The sequence below is a fragment of the Enhydra lutris genome, unplaced genomic scaffold (assembly GCF_002288905.1).
Source record: "Enhydra lutris kenyoni isolate GAN:26980312 unplaced genomic scaffold, ASM228890v2 scaffoldscaffold11, whole genome shotgun sequence".
Taxonomy (NCBI): Eukaryota; Metazoa; Chordata; class Mammalia; order Carnivora; family Mustelidae; genus Enhydra; species Enhydra lutris.
The window spans coordinates 2,755,230-2,775,117 of NW_019154095.1; the positions used below are offsets into that span (position 1 = coordinate 2,755,230).

Consider the following 19,888-nt stretch of genomic DNA (forward strand, 5'->3'; position numbering starts at 1 on the left):
AAATGTAGGTCCCCAAGAAGAAAAAGAAAACGTGCACGTGAATGTTTACAGGAGCTCTACTCACGACCACTCACGCTTGAAGCTTGCACGACCGACCGTGGCCCATCTGAACAGTGGAATGTTCTTAAGCCCCAAAAGGAGTGAGTCATTCAAGCCGTGAAAAGAAATGGAAGAACCTTATGTGCCTTTTACTAAGTGAAAGTAGTCAGTCTGGAAAGGCGGCCGACTGGGTGATGCCAACGGTGAGTATGGGATTCCAGAAAAGGCGACACTATAGGATCCTAAAAATAGCAGTGATTGCTAAGGGTCATAGGGAGGGACGCACGGGTGCAGCGCCCAGGGTTTTTAGGGCAGTGAGGCTGCTCTGTGATAATGTAACAATCGGTGTATGTCATTACCCCATGTCCAGTCCACAGAGTACATGACACCAAGAGTCACGCTGAGGCAGACCCCGGGCTCCAGGTGATGACGAAGAGTCCGTGCAGGCTCACTGAGTCCAACAAACGCACCATCTGTAGGGGATGTTGATGGGTGGGGGGGGAGGCTGCGTCCGCAGCGGGAGGGGATACATGGGAACTCTCTGTATCTTTTCCTCAATTTTGCTATGAACCTAAAACTGCTCTGAAAAAATAAAGTCTAAAACCAAACAAAACTAAACCAAAACGCATCCTAAAAGCCTAGAGCCAAGGTCCAATCTCTTATTTTGAAGTTGGGACTATAGGCAATTATTGCTCTGTGTGAAGGAGGATCTCAACTTTCTGAACATTGTAAGGAAATATACGGAAGAATCACGCTGAATTTCCTCACTCACTCCCTTAAGGCCGACCCACTTAAGTAAGCTGACTGGCCACCAGAATAAGAACAAGGAGGTGTGGCTCTGAGCACCTTACTTGAAACAAAACAATTCTCAATATTGGAAAAGAAAAGCATCATTAATATGGAGAAAATAGAAAAATAGAACATTTTGTCGTTAAAGCCATTAACTATTTCTTTGTCACTGTTGTTCAGTGGGGCTTGTGAGTATCTCCATAATGGAGATATGAAGCTATTTTTAACACATGGGATTTGATTAAAATCTCTGAAGAAAATGCACTACTCCAGGTCAACACAAATCTTCCAATAGCTTTAGTCATTGCCTGTGTAGGAACTTCCTAAAATTGGGGACAGGCGTTTGTTAGAGTAAGTCTCACCTACATAGAATACAACATCCTGACGGCTAAAAGCTCTGCGTCTTATTTACACATTTAGAGAAAGAAACTCATTCCACTCTTACAAGATCAGTTTCATTACAGCAAACACTCCTATCAACTCCCTTCCGATGAATTAAAACAATAAAATAAAGAAAGTTGTGAAGGACTAGAAATGCTGTTTCCTTTGGAAAGAAGAGGTTTAAATGTACCACCAGTCCCATGGGGGCTCCGTAGACAAACACACTTACAAGTCTGAGTGCTTAATGTGGAACCCATCCTTAGAAGTCAATGCAGAAGAAACTTTTTGAAGGCTCCCTATCATAGCATTGCCCAGAAGCAGTGTCTGAGTGTCTGGCCTGGGTTGTCAACCATGCCGCTGTAAGGAGCATCCTCAGAGAATGCCTTCAGCTGGATGATCTTCAGAAATCCCATTTCATTTTCTTTTTAATGGACTGATTTTTCTTAAGTGAAATTTCACTAAGTATTGCGAGAAACTTTTGATTCGCTGCCCCATGGGCCAAGCCATTTTTTTATGTCCTCATTCCAGACCCAATTTTGTAAGTTTTGAATGAATGAAAGTATTTATTTTAGGGAAGGAATGAGTATAATCAGGCACCTTGGCTAACAACGGCAAGAACCAAAACAAAACAGAAAGATAATTTATAGGAAGAAGGAGCAGACTGTAGGTCTTACTCTAAAGGGAGAGAGAAGATTAAGTCTGAAATGGCTCTGAAGGGACAAAGAGACCACATAATTCATTGCATGTCACCCATGATTTTTGTCATAGTTTAATCTGTTAAGGGATATAATGTGTGGGATCGTCCAACTCTGTACAGTCTGATGATTGTCCATTTTCTCTCCTATTTACTATGTTTTTCCTATCACCGGGCTTTCAAGATACCTCTTCTTTCCTAACTCACCTAGAATGAGAGAGCTAGAGAGGGGCCCAGGGGAGAAAAGAGAGCCCTGAGAACAAAAGGGACAGATCAGAGCACGCGCCCCACCTGTTTAATTCTTGGCTATAGTAAGACACAGAGGACCGATGCCCACCTCAAAACTGCTGGTAGAGCGTTGGAAGAGCAGGGAGGCACCCACTATGGGAGAAGACTGGGCAAGTCAAAGACTCTGGAATTTCTGGATGTATGTCTGACCCACCTCTATCTTTAACTGTCCCCATCCGGAAGCTCGCGCGGTTCACTTATATGGAAGGACCATTATTAACTCTGCATGCACTTAGCACAGCACAGTGCACTGACTAGAACCGCCTTTGGACAGCCCTGGCTTTGTCTTTCTTGCTTTCAAATTATGTTGCTCTGTTGTATCAATCCTAGTCCGGATGACCAGTATTTCATAAATGTGGGGCAAACAGAGATGTCAGATATGCCGTGTGGTCAGACAACAGGCTAGAGCTCCCTTGCCCACTCCACTGCATCTCGGAGACATGCTCATCTCATCACCGTGCTAAAACCACAGGTGATGAACTCCTAGCAGAGGTCACTGAAGCACCGAATTTAAAATGAAAACCTGCTAAAAGATAGAGGTATTCACGCCCCCCCCCCAAAAAAAAATACAGCTTTCTCTGAAATTCTCCAATTTCTTACTCTCCCAACACAGTTTAACTAAGAGAATTTTCTTGTTCTATAATGAATTAAAATGTGCCTTGAAAGGCAGAACTCCAGGTATAATCACATTACCAGGGTACTAAGTGACCTAACCGCAGGTAGAAGGAAATCAATTAGGTTCACCATGATTTCCCCTGCAATGTCCGTTTTGCACCTTGGAAATAAATTCAAACGATTCTAAAGGTCTCAATATTTATTTTTCAAAACAAGGAATGTAATGAAAACAAATCCGATCATCGCCCTAATAGTCTCCTAACTCCGTCTAATGGAAATGACCTCAACTTTGAGCCCTCTGTCAATAGGCATTGTGAATAACTGAGAGAAGGAGAGAGGCACGAAGGTCTGGGTATGTTTGATTGAACTTTATCAAGAAAGAATGACTGAATTTCATGCCCACCTTCCGCACATCTAAAGCTTTTTTTTTTTTTTTTCAAACCCTTGATACTTTGTAATGTTCCACGATGTCTACCAACCAGAGAGAGCTGAAATCTTATCCTTTAAACTCCTGTGCCTTTTTGCTATTCCTCTTCAGGACGCTCCTCAGCACTGACCAAGGCAAAGACCAAGAGAGGACTCCCCAGCCCTCCGGGAAGCCGCTGCTCCATTAAACGTAGCCAGTGGGCACCTTCCTGAGGGAAACCAGCTCAGTTATCACCACGGGAAATCATTGAGTGAGATACTGAGAAAAGTGTGGATTATTTTTTTTTTTTGGTGAGTAATTAAAATATATAAGGAATTTAAGTTGTCTATTTTTTCTGTAGGACAGTAAAACATTAGGTGTGGGTCAGGTCACACCGACAGATGGACAGAGGATTTAAAGAACATAAATACATTGGCTGCCTTAATTAGTACAAATAGCACCTGCAGAGCATAATTGAAACACACAGGAAAGGACAAAGGAAAATGTTGAGGAGGAAATATATAATCTGCAATATGTATTAATTTTGTATGTGTTTATACATGTGTGTTTATGTAATCTGCAAATATGAAGAGACACACAGATAATCAATAAAAAGACAAACTACTAATAGTACGAGATTATCACTTATAAAATTAACATCAATAGGAATATCCCTTCCTGTTTGTTTCCTTAGCATTTAAACCTAATTTAAAATTAGCTTTATATTATATTACTTTATCTTTTAGAGGCAATGCCCTTGTTTTCCCTATGTGAATTTGAAGCTTTATGATTTTAGCAATCATTATTAAAATATCAATCAATAAATTGTTTCTTTTCTCTGCTATAGGTTAGAGACCTCTTACTCAGAGTAATTTCCCATCATATTATTTCTATGGGACTTAATTCTCATCCTTGGATATTAGGTTTACACTACAAATTTCTATCTCCATTTTCTTTATTTACTGCAGATCACTTGTATTAAAAACGCATTTATGCTGACTGTAAGCTTCACTTACGAACCTGTATACCGAATCTTGAACCCTTTTTTACTGGTTGCGTGATCAGTGGACCAGCGAAGGTATAACTGATTGCTCCTGCTTGTAAAATTCGACTGTTGAGTGTGGTTCCCACTTAAGACCACCAACAGAGGACTCTGACCGGAAGAACCTAAATAAAAAAGAAAACCAAAAGAAGTTCAGTTATGAGCTCATACCTACAATATGCAGACTACTTTTAGCTTTTAATCACATTTAGGAGTCTAAATGTACAATAGATATTTCCACTTATTTCCACAGTAGACCGAGTTCCAAACGAATAAAGCAACAAGTAAATTCCCTGATTAAAAAACAAACAAAAGAAAATAGCCAATCAAAATCGTTTCACATTAACACATAAGACATAGATCATACGAACCTTACTATAAGATAGGAACAATTAAGATACATGAAATTAATTTTTATCCCCATTAGTACGGACAATACTGTAAGTACAGGAGAAATGCAGACTTTCATGTGATCCTGGTAGCGGGACGAAGTAGTACAGTCACTCAGCAGAGCAGTCCGTGACACCAGCACAACTGGGGGCTTCCTAGTTCTGCAAACTTCAGCCCATGGGTGCCAGCGTTATTCATAGAGTCAAATGTTTGCTCCAGCATTGCTGTGGCACGGCAAAACCTAGATCCTAACTAGTATTTTGGCATTTTAGAAAAGAATGGAAAGTGCCATGGAAAGCAATCTTATGTACATCTAGAATGAACGAACTCCATAAACACTGACAGGCATAGGTGATTCTTAAAACAGCATGTTGACAGCTAAGGAAGTCTAACTGCAGATAAATATGATAGAAGTTATGTAAAAATGCAAAGTGTACCATATTAAATTGTGTGTGTGTGTGCGTGTGTGCGTGTGTGTGTGTGGATAGATAGGACATGATGCAGATAGAGATGCATAGTTACATGATAGAGACAGACGGATGTTCAGACAGAGATCAAGTAGGAACCACAGAATGTGTGCAAGTGGGACCCACTGACCCCATCCTCTTCGGTATTGTTTCCTCCTGGGAGAGGTGCCCATGGCATTGGATACGCATGGAACCCCCAAGTGTCTCTGTAGTCCTTGCCTCTTTAAAAAATCAGACCCTAAGGTAAATTGGACCAAATCCTAAAATTCATTACATCCAGTATTGAGTCCACATCTGTATCTTAAATTTTTTTTCACCTTTTGGTACATTTGAAATTTTTAAAAAACTGAAGACACGAAGTCAGTATCTAGGAGGTAGGAGAAGAAGCAGGGGCAGCATGCGATGAAGTAAAATGGCCCCAGGGGCCGTAACGTGATGGCCCGGACCGACAGGAGCTGCTTTCTTGAGACAGAAGCTGCATTCTCACTTCCTGGGTGTCCCATACAGTCCCACTCCACTGGTGAACTCAGCGCCACCTCCTAGTCTGATGGCTCCATGGCTTTTTGGCATCGTGCAGCTCCCTCCTGGGAAGCACATTACGGGAGGGAGAACGCAGTTATCCCTGCGAGGGCCAGTGCCCGTCTCATCAGCGTATGGGACTTGCTCTGACAGTTGTACGTAGGATTTGTATTCAAGCAAAGTGACCGAGAAACTAATTTAGCCACTACTAGAACTGCAGACAAGAATACACTCCTGGGATAATAAAGTTTAAAATCAATATTTTCCACATGTTTTTTGGCAACTCATGAGCCATAAAGGAACCAGTGTTTTACAGAAGACAGAGAGAGAGGTGCAGTAGAAATGACCCTTAATGCAACAGAAATGCTAACACTTAAAAAATATTCCTATAAAATGTCTCCCTTTCATTTTATAGACAAATCTTTGAGGTTAGAACAAAGCTAACCATGGATCTATGGTAATTTTAACAGCAAGTGTTTTGATATTACCTCTATCATCTACTTTTGTAATGGGTATGATCCACCCCTATTTTGGGGAGATCCAGTTGTAAGCCCCTAAGAATAAATACTGCTATGACTGTGCTCCTGTAACTGGAAGCAGGAGAAGCACTGTCAGCTGAACTTCCATCCATCTGAGGTGAACCGAGGAGCCATGAACACATTTACAGTAATTATGTGAACACATTTAATTGCATACAGTGTGTATAAGAATACACACACACACACACACACACACACACACACCCAGAAATGGGCTGCTCACCTACCTTGGTGTGCATGTCATCTAATTGATCTCAGAACCATCTACCTGCTTCCTCACTGACATAAGAATCCCATTTTGGTACTTGGCTAATATGACTTCTCTCTATCATAAACACTACAGGATAGTCTTCAGCAGTCCACATCTGCTTCAACATACACTTAGACAAAACACTCTGAAAATGGAAATAATGCTCCTCAACCCTCTGCTTCCATGTATATAAGTGTGAGTTCAATTTCCAGTTTAGTGGCTCATCATCTTAGGAAATACATAAATTGATTCATGCAGCATCTATCCATGTGATCGACTCGACTATGACAATTCATTGAGGACGTAGAAGGCTTGTAGACACTCACAGAATCAACTACAGTCATTTTTATTTTACTGAGTTGTGATCTTACTCAACTCAATGGCAAGTCCCTCAAAACATGCAAAAGCCTTATTATTATGTACGGCCATAATTGTATCTTGGTCTAATTTTCTGGGCTATGATAATGCTTCTATACAAAGAAAAATATTAACATCATCTCCATTACAAATTGATAATTCAACCACATATGACTTGTAAGCATGGCACTGTTCTGTTAATGAGTTTGTTAGAAATGTATACAAACATACAAGACTAGAGTTCAAAACAATATTAACATCTGGTAAGTGCGTTGTATGATTTTTTCAAAGATTGCACATTAAAGGCTTCTGTAGCATTTATCATCTAGAAATCTCTGTTACCCATTATTTTATGTAGTTCTAGTAAAATAATTGTCTAAATGGATTAAAGTACCTTTACCTCTCTTAAATTTCCTAAAATATCTTCTGCATCAATAGAATACTTGAAAGAGAGAAAGGAAGAGCTGTATGGGGTCTACTCTAAATCTCCACAGAAAAAATTAAATAATAGTTCAAGTAAATTCAGGACATTATCACAGTGCATTGTTAGCATATCAGTTGCTTAAAAGTTGAAACATTAACAAAAGTAGGTTCATGTTCCAGACTCTTGAGACTCTACCAGGGTGGAATAATTTATTTTCTGTTCAGAGGAGATACAGTTCAACTCAAGAATATATGAAAGCCCTCGTGTAGTAAAAGCGTCATGGTGGTGTTTTTATTACACTCCATAGAGATCACTGGTCGGTTAAAAAAAAAAAAAAGGCAAAGAAACTTACCATCAAATACTTCCAGGGTATCAAATTGCTTTTCACTTTGAAATGTGTCCACGAAGATGGTGATGTTGTAGTGCGGTTCCACTTTAATACTCCATGAGCATGTCTGGGAGTTAAAGTAATTGCCCGGGTAACCAGGACTGAGGATGACTCCAGAGGACTCCGTCCGGACTTCATTCGCAGGGCATTGTGCTAATGAGAAACATGCCGGTAAGAGTCTTCCTTAACAAAGTGAACCCAACGTCAGTGGGAGAGTCTCTATCTCTGTATTTATAAGCCAATGGCGGTGGAGGGGGAACGACCCTACTGAACTATGACCAGATTTAATACAGGGTAGAAACACAGCAGAACAGCACTAAATGATAACAAGTCACACTTTACTAGCACTCTGTAATTTAAATGAGAATTACATACATATAGAAATGTTGTTGGGACATAGGGTGACTAGACAGATAGATAGATTGATTGATTGATTTCATTTACCATTAAGGAAATGTAGGATCAAAGACATTATGTCACTGACACAACTCTAGGGTAGCCCAATCTGACAAAGCTGAAAAGAAGCCTGGAACCTGAAAGCTTTGTTTATCTGGAAAAGGTCATGAAGCAATGCTGATCTGCCCATTGTGAGTGAAGTGGGAAGTACAGGTACAGGAATGCTTAAAACCATCCTGTACCTTCCGTCCGTAGTAACCTTCTAGGACGGAATTGCCCACACACCTTATTTTGGGGCAGGTGCTTTGCAGATTTGATCTTAGGGTCCCATGTTTTCTCAACTCAACTAAAAAAGCAAGATCGTGCCTTTTCAATGCAATATTACAAAAACGTTGTGCAATTATATACAGTAGTAGAAAAATGCATTTATTTATGCCTTTAATTATACTTGTGATTATATTTACAACAGTAAATTTTAAAAATTTGACTTGATTTCTTGACACTATGATAAGAGATGAGTCAGAAAGTCCTGGGCTGAAAGCCATATCGGATATCTGGGTTGTAACGATGTGATTTCTAAAGGATGAATTTATCAAAATGAATCACTTATGATTTTATCATTACGAATGAATCATTAAGATAGTGTGGACACACTGACATACTTTTTTCCCTCCTGCTTTCCTTTTTTTCTTTATTCAACTACTTTTAAGGTAATCAAAATAAAACTGATCTGCTTAGGTATGAAGAGGCAAAAGAAAATCACCAGACTCCTAATTAGTAATTTATTTAATTGATAATTTAATTATCTTTCAGAAATAATTTATTTATACAACTATTAAGAAAAAATTATATCATTTATTGATAATGATTCAAATTTAACAGAGATATAGCAAAACAATTTGTAAATTTTAAAGTTAAATGATCAGCTTTTCCTTCATGAGAAAGGATTTTCATTACAGGAAATGTGTCTTATTTGTTGAATTATCTCCTTTTAATTAATTAAAATTATATTATTAAATTTAATTAATTTCATTTTAATTAATTAAATTTACATTAGTAATACATAAATTTTGAAATGATTTCCCAAAAAGATGAGTGAAGTTTATGTAATATGTTTTGATTCAAGTAACTGTTAAAAGGAAATTTTTTCCTTTTAAAATTTTTAAATTTTTTTAAATTTTAAAAAGTAATTTTTTCCTTTTTAAATTTAAAAAAAATTTATTTAAATTTAAAAGGAAATTTTTTCCTTTTAAAATTTTTTTTTAAATTTTAATTTTTTTTTTTTTTTTTTTTGTCAGAGAGGGAGAGAGAGCAAGCACAGGCAGACAGAATGGCAGGCAGAGGCAGAGGGAGAAGCAGGCTCCCTGCCGAGCAAGGAGCCCGATGCAGGACTCGATCCCAGGACACTGGGATCATGACCTGAGCCGAAGGCAGCTGCTTAACCAACTGAGCCACCCAGGCGTCCCTAAAAAATTTTAAATTTTTAAAAATTTACCTTAGTGTTCTTATTCAGATGTACCTTAAATTTACAAAATGTTTATGCATAAGATCGCTAACAATGAAACATTTCCTAGAACCTTTTTGGTAAAGAAGTATTTTAGGCAGATTTTTAAGAATATTTATAATGTTGGGGCACCTGGGTGGCTCAGTGGGTTAAAGCCTCTGCCTTCGGCTCAGGTCATGATCCCAGGGTCTTGGGATCGAGCCCCGCATCAGGCTCTCTGCTCAGCGGGGAGCCTGCTTCCCCCTCTCTCTGCCTGCCTCTCTGCCTACTTGTGATCTCTTTCTGTCACATAAATAAATAAAATCTTTAAAAAAAAAGAGTATTTACAATGTTAAATTGGGTAGCCCTTGTGATTGCCTACTTGTGATCTCTGTCCGTCAAATAAAGCCAAAACACTCAGACTAAAGCAATTTTGTTTAGAAAGTAATTTCTATATACAGTAGGGTGGTGAGGTCACTCAGTGAAATATATTATGCCCTTTCAAAAATGAACATTGGCATTTTTTAAGAGAACACAGTAGAAGACAACTAGCCTTTCATCCACATGCATATGTATAGGGCCTGGAGCTTCAGAATGTCCTCCGACCCGCTCGGCTTCACCATGAGACTATGAGCGTTTCTCAGCCGTGACGTAACCAGACAGCAGCAAAGCTACTTGTCAGGGTCATGATCAGAGAGATACACGCAAACCCTTTCCTTCGGTCTGAAGCACTTCACGGGCAGAAGGCATTTCCACACCCGCGAGGCACAGACCACCTCCTGCCTCCTCCTGACTAAAGCTGCTGCAGCCCCAGCACAGTTCGTTCTGTGCTATGATGCCCGAAAACATTTAGCCCAAATCGCGACCTTCTTATTGCATCACTGCCACTATCGTTATTAGGCAACACTGGAAGTTCCGATCATCTAGAAACTGGAAACCGACCGCCACGTTGCCGAAATCCACCTGCAGAGCTGGAGTCTGTGCCAGGCTGGGAAAGGAGTGAGTGGTGATGACTATCTCAAGCCTATTCTCACTCCCTCCAGTTTCCCCAAAATGCTGCTTCTATTGCTGGGAGAAGAAGGAATGAAAATACAACTGAAAGAATGTGCTTCCTTTTTCTTACAACACTTATTATTTTTTCCAGACGTACGTATTGGTTTAAAATGCACTTGAGTATGTCTCCCTGGGAGCGAACGTGGTTTTAATTCATTTGTGTCTCTTGCTCCTTCATACGTGCCTAGACCTTCCTGGGCCTTGCTATAAAGTGTTGCTAGGAGCAGCGCCCAGCCAGGGTGGGAAGTTTCAGAGACCACAGGCTCTCCCTGGGCCAGGCTGTTCACTCTCTACCAGCACTCACACTTACAACACAGCCCTGCGTTTTAGTACCGCAGGGGACCCTGACTACCTCCCGCCTGTGGAAGCATCTGTTGGAGGTTCCCATCAAAGGCACCTCTGAAGGCACGAGCCTCTCTGAGACAGGCACCTGAATGTTGAGTTACCACACCTCTGCAAGAAGTTATTCCTTCAGCTTGTTTTTGACGAAAAAAGAAATGTGAGGCTTAAAACCAAACCATATTGTTTGAAGCCTCTTTCAGGGCTTCAGCAAAAGTCAAGCAACCAAATGTTAGGATTTACAAACAAAGGAAACTAATTCTTAAAAGCACCTGTAGGTCCCAGAGAATTGTGAAAAGAGAACCCTATAGACCAGTGGCAAAGGTGTCTCTGGGAGCCCTTGATCTGTGTCTTAGGGTCATCCTTGAGCTCTCCAAGAAGTGCTCATTATTCAAAGGGCACTGGCTGTCTTTAGCATTCACTGAAAATACATGTTTCTTAATTAAAAAAAAAAAAAAAGTGATGATTAGCTCTATAAAAATTCTTAGACCCCAATCCAGGGCACAGAAGCTCCTGTGCTGAGACCCCTCCAGACCCTGCACCGTGTACCTCTTCCTCTGACTCTTCACCTGTCCCCTTTCTGTAGTGAAGGATACAGATTGGAATTCTTCACAATACTATAATTGCAATGCTAAATCTAAGTAAATATTTCCCTGGGTTATATAAGCTCTTCTAGCATAGGATAAAATCCAAAGAGGGGATTATGAGTGATTCTGATCTGCAGCAGTTCCGTCAGAAACACAGATGACAAGTTGGCTTTGTGACGGGCCTACGAAGTGGGAGCAGTCTTTTAGGACTGAGCCCTTAACCTGTGGGGTCAGACACTGTCTCCAGGCAGAGAGTGTCAGAATTGATTTCAACTGTAGTGCACTCAGCTCATGTTCAGAGAGACTGGGAGAATAGCTTGGTGGTTCTGGAAAACATTTCAGACCCTCATTCAATGTTTCCTAAATTAAGATGGACATCCAACAAGGTGTATCTGCATGGGATGCTAATTTTCAAGGAATAATTTGCTCCCACTGTACCCAAGGAACAATCAATCACCCTCTAAGTGGTGATAATTTTCATTTTTTTAGATCTCTTTTAAAGATTTTATTTATTTATTTGATAGAGACAGAGAGAAAACAAGCACAAGCAGGGAGCACTGCAGAGGGAAAGGGAAAGCAGGCTTCCCTCTGAGCAAGGTGGTAAACCTTCACATTTTTAGGGCACATCTTAATGTGATGAGGGACTCAATCCTGGGACCCTGAGATCATGACCTGAGCCGAAGGCAGAGGCTTAACCCACTGAGCCACCCAGGTGCCTCTGGAAACAATTTTCAAAGCAAAACTTAGTAGGACTCATAACTCACACAATTTTCCACCTATAATTTATCACAGGATTAACCACTCCCTCCCCTTGAGACCAACCAAATAATTTTAGAAAGTGCTGGAAGAAAGGTTATTATTAAATGATTATTTGATAAAAGACATCTGAGCCCCTCATTCTTTTTCTTACAGAATGCATTTAGATAACTCTTGTTTTAATATCTTTTAATATCTTGTTATAATATCTCTTTTTTTTTAAGATTTTATTTATTTATTTTGCAGAGAGAGAGAGAGAGCTCAAGCAGGGGGAGCAGCAGGCTAAGGGAGAGAGAATCAGGCTCCCCACCGAGCAGGGAGCCCGATGTGGGGCTTGATCCCAGAACCCTGGGATCAGGACCTGAGGTGAAGGCAGAAGCTTAACTGACAGACCACCCAGGTGCCCCTTGTTTTAATATCTCTTAATAACTCTTGTTAAAATATCTTGTTTTAAAGATATTTACTCCTGAATAGAAACAGTAGAGAACTACGTTGTCCTCTGCAGTAACTGCTGGGTGTTCAGTAGGACACGGGAACTCGGTCTGAGCAGAGAGAACATGTCTTGTTAGCAGAATCCTCCCTGCAACCATGTGTGAGAGCCAAGAAATTTATTTTTTTATTTATTTTTTTTTAAAGATTTTATTTATTTATTTGACAGACAGAGATCACAAGTAGGCAGAGAGGCAGGCAGAGAGAGGAAGGGAAGCAGGCTCCCTGCTGAGCAAAGAGCCCGATGCGGGACTCCATCCCAGGACCCTGGGATCATGACCTGAGCTGAAGGCAGCAGCTTAACCCACTGAGCCACCCAGGCGCCCGAGAGCCAAGAAATTTAGAGAACGATGCTCATGTTGTGCTGATTTACTCAGTTCCTGGACTGTCATGAATTAATTTCACTTAAATAAAAATGAGGTTAGTCTTGGGGATAGCCAACATAATAAAGTAATTTTCCCTCTTTTTGAAGTAGCATATTAAATAAATATGTATGCCTTTCTTCACTCATCAACTAAGACCACCCTTGTTTGAAATCATCTATGCTGAGAAATTTTAGGCTGTTTGTTGGAATTAAGATGTGCCCTAAAAATGTGAAGGTTTACCTCAGATAATTTCTATGTAAAATGGAAAAAGATGAATATTTTATATCCCCTTGCACCTTGAGGGAAAAAAAAAAAAACAACACTGTAGGTGGTTGTTGCTGATGTAATATGGTACAGACACACTGATTTGTTCCTAAAAAGTAATGACTCAGTCTCCTGACTTATCACCCCGAGCGGTGCCCCAATTTTAAATGAGGCAGGGGTGAGGCAAAGTGCCAGTGACTTCCAGAACTGTGTGGGTCCTCCAAGTGGCTAAAGCATCCCATGGACCGAAAAGGGTGTACTTCTGAGGGGATGGTCTTTGCCCACACCCCCCTGTGCTCCCCGAGGTACAATCTGAAAGCAATGTTTCTTAGAATTATCTGAGCTGTCATGGTTACTTAAGACCACGGCATTCCGGATTTTCTTCAGATGCTGAGAATCGCCTCCCTCTCCCCAGGTGGCTAGGATTCTGCCTCATGCAGGAGGACGCAGGAAGTGAGCGCACAATCTAGGAGACTCCATTCAAGTGTGGGGGCATGAGCAAAATCAATACTACCACAGTGCAAAGGAAGTTACCTCTTAGTGGGGCTGACAATCCACATTAGAACTCCTGCAATGACCACTTAATGTTCTCTGCATCTTCACAAAAATCTCACAAATAAGGCCGATCGACCATCCTCCTTACACTCGATGCCCAAGGGATTAATGATTCACCTGCGGTCACTTGTTGGGGGTCTATGCTGAGTCACTGGGTCTTCTCTTCCTAAATTTGGGGCCTTTTAGGTGCTTATATCATATGATAATGTTCAAATTCCTTGAAACGGGGGTGGTCCCATTCTTTAAATGAATTGAATGTTTATTGTGATTTTGAAGTCACAAACTCAAAACTATTCTAATTTGGAAAGCTTTCCGATTGGCCAAACCATGACACTTCTGACTTATATTGAGATATTTTAGTGTACTTATATTTTTTCAAGTGTTTATTGCCCCAATACTACTTGAGAGTAGAGACTTTCAAATAGACTAAAGTGATCTACTTAAGGAATCTCCACACTGTTCTCCAAAGTGGCCGCACCAACTTGCATTCCCACCAACAGTGTAACAGTGTGGAGATTCCTCAAGAAATTAAAAATAGAGCTTCCCTATGACCCTGCAATTGCACTACTGGGTATTTACCCCAAAGATACAGATGGAGTGAAAAGAAGAGCCATCTGTACCCCAATGTTCATAGCAGCAATGGCCATGGTCGCCAAACTGGAAAGAACCAAGATGCCCTTCAACGGACGAATGGATAAGGAAGATGTGGTCCATATACACTATGGAGTATTATGCCTCCATCAGAAAGGATGAATACCCAACTTTTGTAGCAACATGGACGGGACTGGAGGAGATTATGCTGAGTGAAATAAGTCAAGCAGAGAGAGTCAATTATCATATGGTTTCGCTTACTTGTGGAACATAAGGAATAACATGGAGGACATTGGGAGATGGAGAGGAGAAGGGAGTTGAGGGAAATTGGAAGGGGAGGTGAACCATGAGAGACTATGGACTCTGAAAAACAGTCTGAAGGGTTTGAAGAGGTGGGGGGTGGGAGGTTGGGGGAACCAGGTGGTGGGTATTGGAGAGGGCATGGATTGCATGGAGCACTGGGTGTGGTGCAAAAACAATGAATACTGTTACGCTGAAAAGAAATAAAAAAAAAGTGATCTACTTAAATACTTCAATCAGTTAAATCAATAGATTCAGCCTCAAATCTTGCGCTATTGTGTATTTTGTTATTGCATGTGTCCTGTGTGTTTTACAGACGTGTGAATGTATGATATATGTGCACTTTATCATATGCCCCACGTGCATTTCAATGCTTATAAATCTTACAGAAAAAATAGTAAGTACTAGATAATTTTACAGATACTAATGTATTTAGAGGGAAGTGCCGTGATGCCTGTAATTTGCCTTGAAATGCATCAAAAGCAACATTAATGGATGGATAGAAAGATAAGAGACACATGACTAAGGATATATAGAGTACATTGATCGTGGAACCTCGGTGGTAGGTATTCAGACCGTTATTTCTAAATTATTTTTAAGATTTTATTTATTTATTTGACAGAGACTTCACAAGTAGGCAGAGAGGCAGGCAGAGAGAGAGGGGGAAGCAGACTCCCTGAGTAGAGAGTTTGATGCGGGGCTTGATCCCAGGACCCTGAGATCATGACCTGAGCTGAAGGCAGAGGCTTAACCCATTAAGCCACCCAGGCGTCCCTATTTCTAAATTGTTTTAACTTAGCCATTTATTTGAAAATCTTCTGGTAAGCTACTGGGGAAGAAAAGACCTCTTATTTGATATGCTTTGATTTGTATTTTACACGTAGCTGAAGGAGAAAGGTAATTAGGTATTTGTTGGCAGGTGATCTGATTTGCAAGGAGATCATGCCACAGAGATCCAGTTCACAACTCTATGGGAAAGGCGCAGGCCGCCGCGAGCTGTGCATACCTTCACACGTTGGGAGAGCACCTTCAAACTGCAGCTGGGCACTGAGCTTACAGGTCAGGGTGTCTGTCCCAGACAGCGTGTACCCAGGGTGGCACTGGTACTTCACGAAGTCCCCTGCAAGAGCCAACAGAGCACACGTGGGACTACGTTTCCGTGACACACCCTGTGAGTGAGGGCAGGAAAGGTCGAGATGGCCACCTACTGAATGACGTCAGTGAGCAAACCACTTCTGAACCCATATCGGGATTCATTTCTAGTTTGTTTAATCAAAGGGGACTGTTGTCACTTCTTGACTTATAAAAACGCTGTCTTCCCAGATACCAGACAGCGAATGGGGCAGGTTTTGTCACAGACTAATGTGTCTGTGGTCCCACCCCTTCCCCCATGATTACTATTCAAAAAAAGAAGGTGGATTGGGATTGCTTGGGATTTACAGATGTAGCACAGAATGGCTTCAATGCACCCAGAGAAGGCTAACCTGCGACCTTGGCCTAATTAGCACAATGTTCCCATTAACTGAGCCATTAGGAGGAGAGCAGAAACTGGGTCACGTGGTTTGATCAGCAGTCTGAAACTCGGGGGGAAAACACAGTGTTGTGTTTGTAGTTGAGACAGAGAAATCCTGGGTCACAGTAATTACACCACAGACATATGCCGCAGCGGGTCACCTAATGTGACCTGATGGTTATTTAATGAAACTCGCCATTAATATGGAATGATAAAGCAGAATTTCTAAATATTACCATTAAATACATTCACCAATTACATTCCGGTTTCAATGAAAGGTTAAAGTCATAGTCATCATTGTTTTAGCTACAAATGGTTAAGTCCTTCTTCTGTGTGAACATCCTTTCCTAACTAAACGCAAATATCCGTTTAAGTCTGTCTCGGAAAACTTTTCTTAAAAGAAAAATATACAAGCTAGCAAATGCTGGTGGGCCTGGTGAGGTGAGGATATGCTCAGATGACAGAAGCAAAGTTCAAATAGCTAAAAACACACACCATGGCAGTGGAGGAAGAAAAGCATATTTCTTCGATGAATGAACCCCCTAGCAATGCTTTAGGACATTCTGACAAATACTCACTTACTCACGTGAGTAATTATCGCAGTGAGGGTGAGTGTTAAAGAAGTTGGGCTGAGCTAATGGTGTTGCAACAAAGAACACATTACCTATTTCAAAATCCTCATCCTCCGTAAGCATTTCTGCCTGTGGAACCGAGGGGGGAGGTTGGCATTTCTTGAGCTGAAATGCTAAAGGGTTTATAGAAAAAACAAACAAACAAACAACTGCAATTACATTTGCTGAATAAACAAAATTATTACAAAAAGCTTTCTGCTTCCATTGTTTTAATGCCCAGGTACACTGCGAGGTCTACATCTGTAAATCATCGTTTTAGAACATTCCCAAGTTTACAGGATTATTTCATGCCATGAATATGTAAAGTCAAAGGGGAAAAGGGTACAGTTTTAAAAATTCGGGCATTTAAATAAAGACACTTTACATAATTTTGGGGATTCTGGAAGGAAATGGTTCACCCATGGCCTGGTGCCAGGTCCACATTTACATCTGCTAAGGTCCCTCTCGGAACCCCACGCTGACGACTTCCATGGGTGCAGTCCTCATGAGATATAAGGGATTGATACACTTTTCTCCAAATTATTGGTTTTCAAAATCACTTAATTCCCTGTTGCCTCATCTGTAACTCTGTGGCATTTGCTACCTTGACTCCTCTGCAGGCAGACACAGGACATCTAGGAAAGGTACTAAATTGATTTCAAGGGTCTCCATATCTGAGTCTCCCAGCAATATGCTTCTCTTGGAATGAGTCCAAGCTTACCACACACCAGATGTGCCATCCACAAACAACATTAAGCAAAAGAGGGTCACAGGGACCTCTGGCAAGAAAGCAAGAAAGTCCCAGAAGGCTCTCGCTTGGCAAGATCAAGGAACTCTAGCTGGAAAGGAGCCATATGTCAACACTACCAGGAGAACCAAATGGAATTCTTCGCCTTAATTGACAAGGTGAGAATGCACTGACCGTGAAAATTGAGAACAAAGAAGCCTCCGTTGGAAAAGTCGCTGTGGAACTTGAGCAGGACCTGGTTGGTGGAGCTGTATGCCGTTTCCAGGGCTGTGTTGCCACTGAAAACTCCCAGCTGAGGTGAGTTCTGGTCAGGCCCATCCCTAGGGAAGACAGGAAGTTTGAGGAGGAAGTTCCTAATCACAGCTGAAACCAACAACCATTTTCTTCCAACACGTGGCTTCCATCCTGGCCCAAGCAGCTTGGTCTGAGCCTGGGCTCCAGGGGATGGAGCTGGTGCTCACACCTGGAGATCTTGGGGCTGACTTTACTCACCCCACTGCAGACCTTTTCAGAGCCCTAACAGAGACACGTTACTGCCTCTAGTGACTGTAATACCATGTATCAGCTGCCTTTCAAACGTCCATGTTTGAAAGTCTCAATTCCATGGTGTCTCTTTAACGATGGGTGAAATTTGTGGAGATCTTGCTATTGAAGTACAAAGTTGTTAAGACTTTGTTAAAAAGGAAATGACAGTGTGAAGGTCCAGTTTCTTGCCCCAGGATAGCAAAGCAACACTTAATTGCACTTTCTGCTACTCTTGGAGTCAATGTTTAAGCCAATCATTCAGAAATGTTTAGCATCAATTAAGTCACATGGAAGGTCTCCATCAGTGCCCAGCCCCCCTGCCCCCCCCCAAGATGAGGTAAACTGCATGATGAGACCGCCAGCCCCTCCCCCTCAGGGAAGGTGACCTTGCCTGAAACAATCCTTTCTCCTGCTAACAATGTCTTGCCTCACCCTCTTCCTGTAAGAATCTTCCATTGTGTACACCTAACTCCTCAGAGCGCCTCTCTCCTGCCCAACAGAGTGTTAACCTGAGTCAGGAATCGATAAATAAAACCAATTAGATCTTCAAATTTACTCAGCTGAATTTTTGTGTTTTTAACAAACTGAATAAAATACTACCGTCTTGTGGACACAGTGTTTAGAAACAGCGAGTGTTTAATGTCACAAAGTTGACCAGCCTCCTTGGTCTCTTTCTCATTAGGGCTCTGACAATCAACTGCACTTGGTTGACTATGAGGAGCTTTTGCTTCTACCTGCTGAATCTATAGGTTAATCCAGGTGAAACGGCTGGTGGTATAATGTTGTGGTTCTTGTTTTGCCAGGCTTTCAAAAGAGCAGCTTCATAAAACCAACTTAATATTTCAGGTTCCCCATTCCCCCTCACCCCTCAGCCACTGGTTCTGCCAATCTCTCCTCCCTGCAAGAGTTACTTCTAGAGCATCAGAAGCCGGTCTCCCTTCTTGCCCTCAGTGGATACATTTCCCACAAAACAAGACTGGGAATTCTGCAGCCAGTGACTCCCCTTCCTAAAACCCTAGCGAATCCTCATCACTCTTAGAACTAAGCCTGGGATCTTTCACGTGATTTTTAAGTTCCTGTACTCTCTGTCCTGCTCACTTGGACCCCATAAAACCCATCCCAGACACCTCCAATACCCTGAAGTCACCTATCCCCTCACTGTAAAGGCTTTCCAATATCCACAATAACCCGTACCATTTACACCAACTTTCTACACCAACTTCCGAGGCACACACACACACACACACATGCATACCACATTGCTACCTCCCATAAATCCGTGGTTTTCATGGAAATATTTTCTGGCGGCACAACTTGCTTTTCAAGCCTGGGTCGAGCTCACCTTCTCACACCCCACTGGTCCTCCCTCCTTCTCCCATCGTAGTATCAGAGGACTTGTCAATCTCTGTGTCCCCTATAACCTCTCACTTCCAAAAGCAAAGGTAGGGCAGTCATTCCCAAGGACATGAAAATGTAGCCAAGGTTCACGTAAGTAATTACTCAAGGCCACATGACTCCTTGGAAAGAGAACCAGAACCCAGATCCCCAGGCCTGAGCTGGCTCAGTGTCACTTCCTGCACATCATATGGAAGGGCAGTCCTGCCGTGTGTACAAAGGATGGCTGGAGGGCTGTGTGTAATTATCTCTTCAATACTTCCAGGAGCACCAAATTCTTATCATGGCGAAGATTCCTAACCAACTTTTCTTTTATAAAAAAAGAAAAAT

General features: G+C 41.5%; 1 protein-coding gene across 1 annotated transcript in view; it reads right to left on the bottom strand.

Annotated features, from left to right (window-relative positions):
- Positions 1 to 19,888, bottom strand: part of LOC111144434 (CUB and Sushi multiple domains 1) — a 1,720,260-nt gene that overhangs the window by 126,774 nt on the left and 1,573,598 nt on the right. The window contains exons 43-47 of the mRNA XM_022498737.1: positions 17,813 to 17,958; positions 16,944 to 17,024; positions 15,773 to 15,886; positions 7,553 to 7,741; positions 4,233 to 4,379 (exon numbers count right to left, since the gene is read on the bottom strand). Coding sequence (XP_022354445.1) covers positions 4,233 to 4,379; positions 7,553 to 7,741; positions 15,773 to 15,886; positions 16,944 to 17,024; positions 17,813 to 17,958 — 677 coding nt within the window. The remainder of the gene's footprint in view (positions 1 to 4,232; positions 4,380 to 7,552; positions 7,742 to 15,772; positions 15,887 to 16,943; positions 17,025 to 17,812; positions 17,959 to 19,888) is intronic.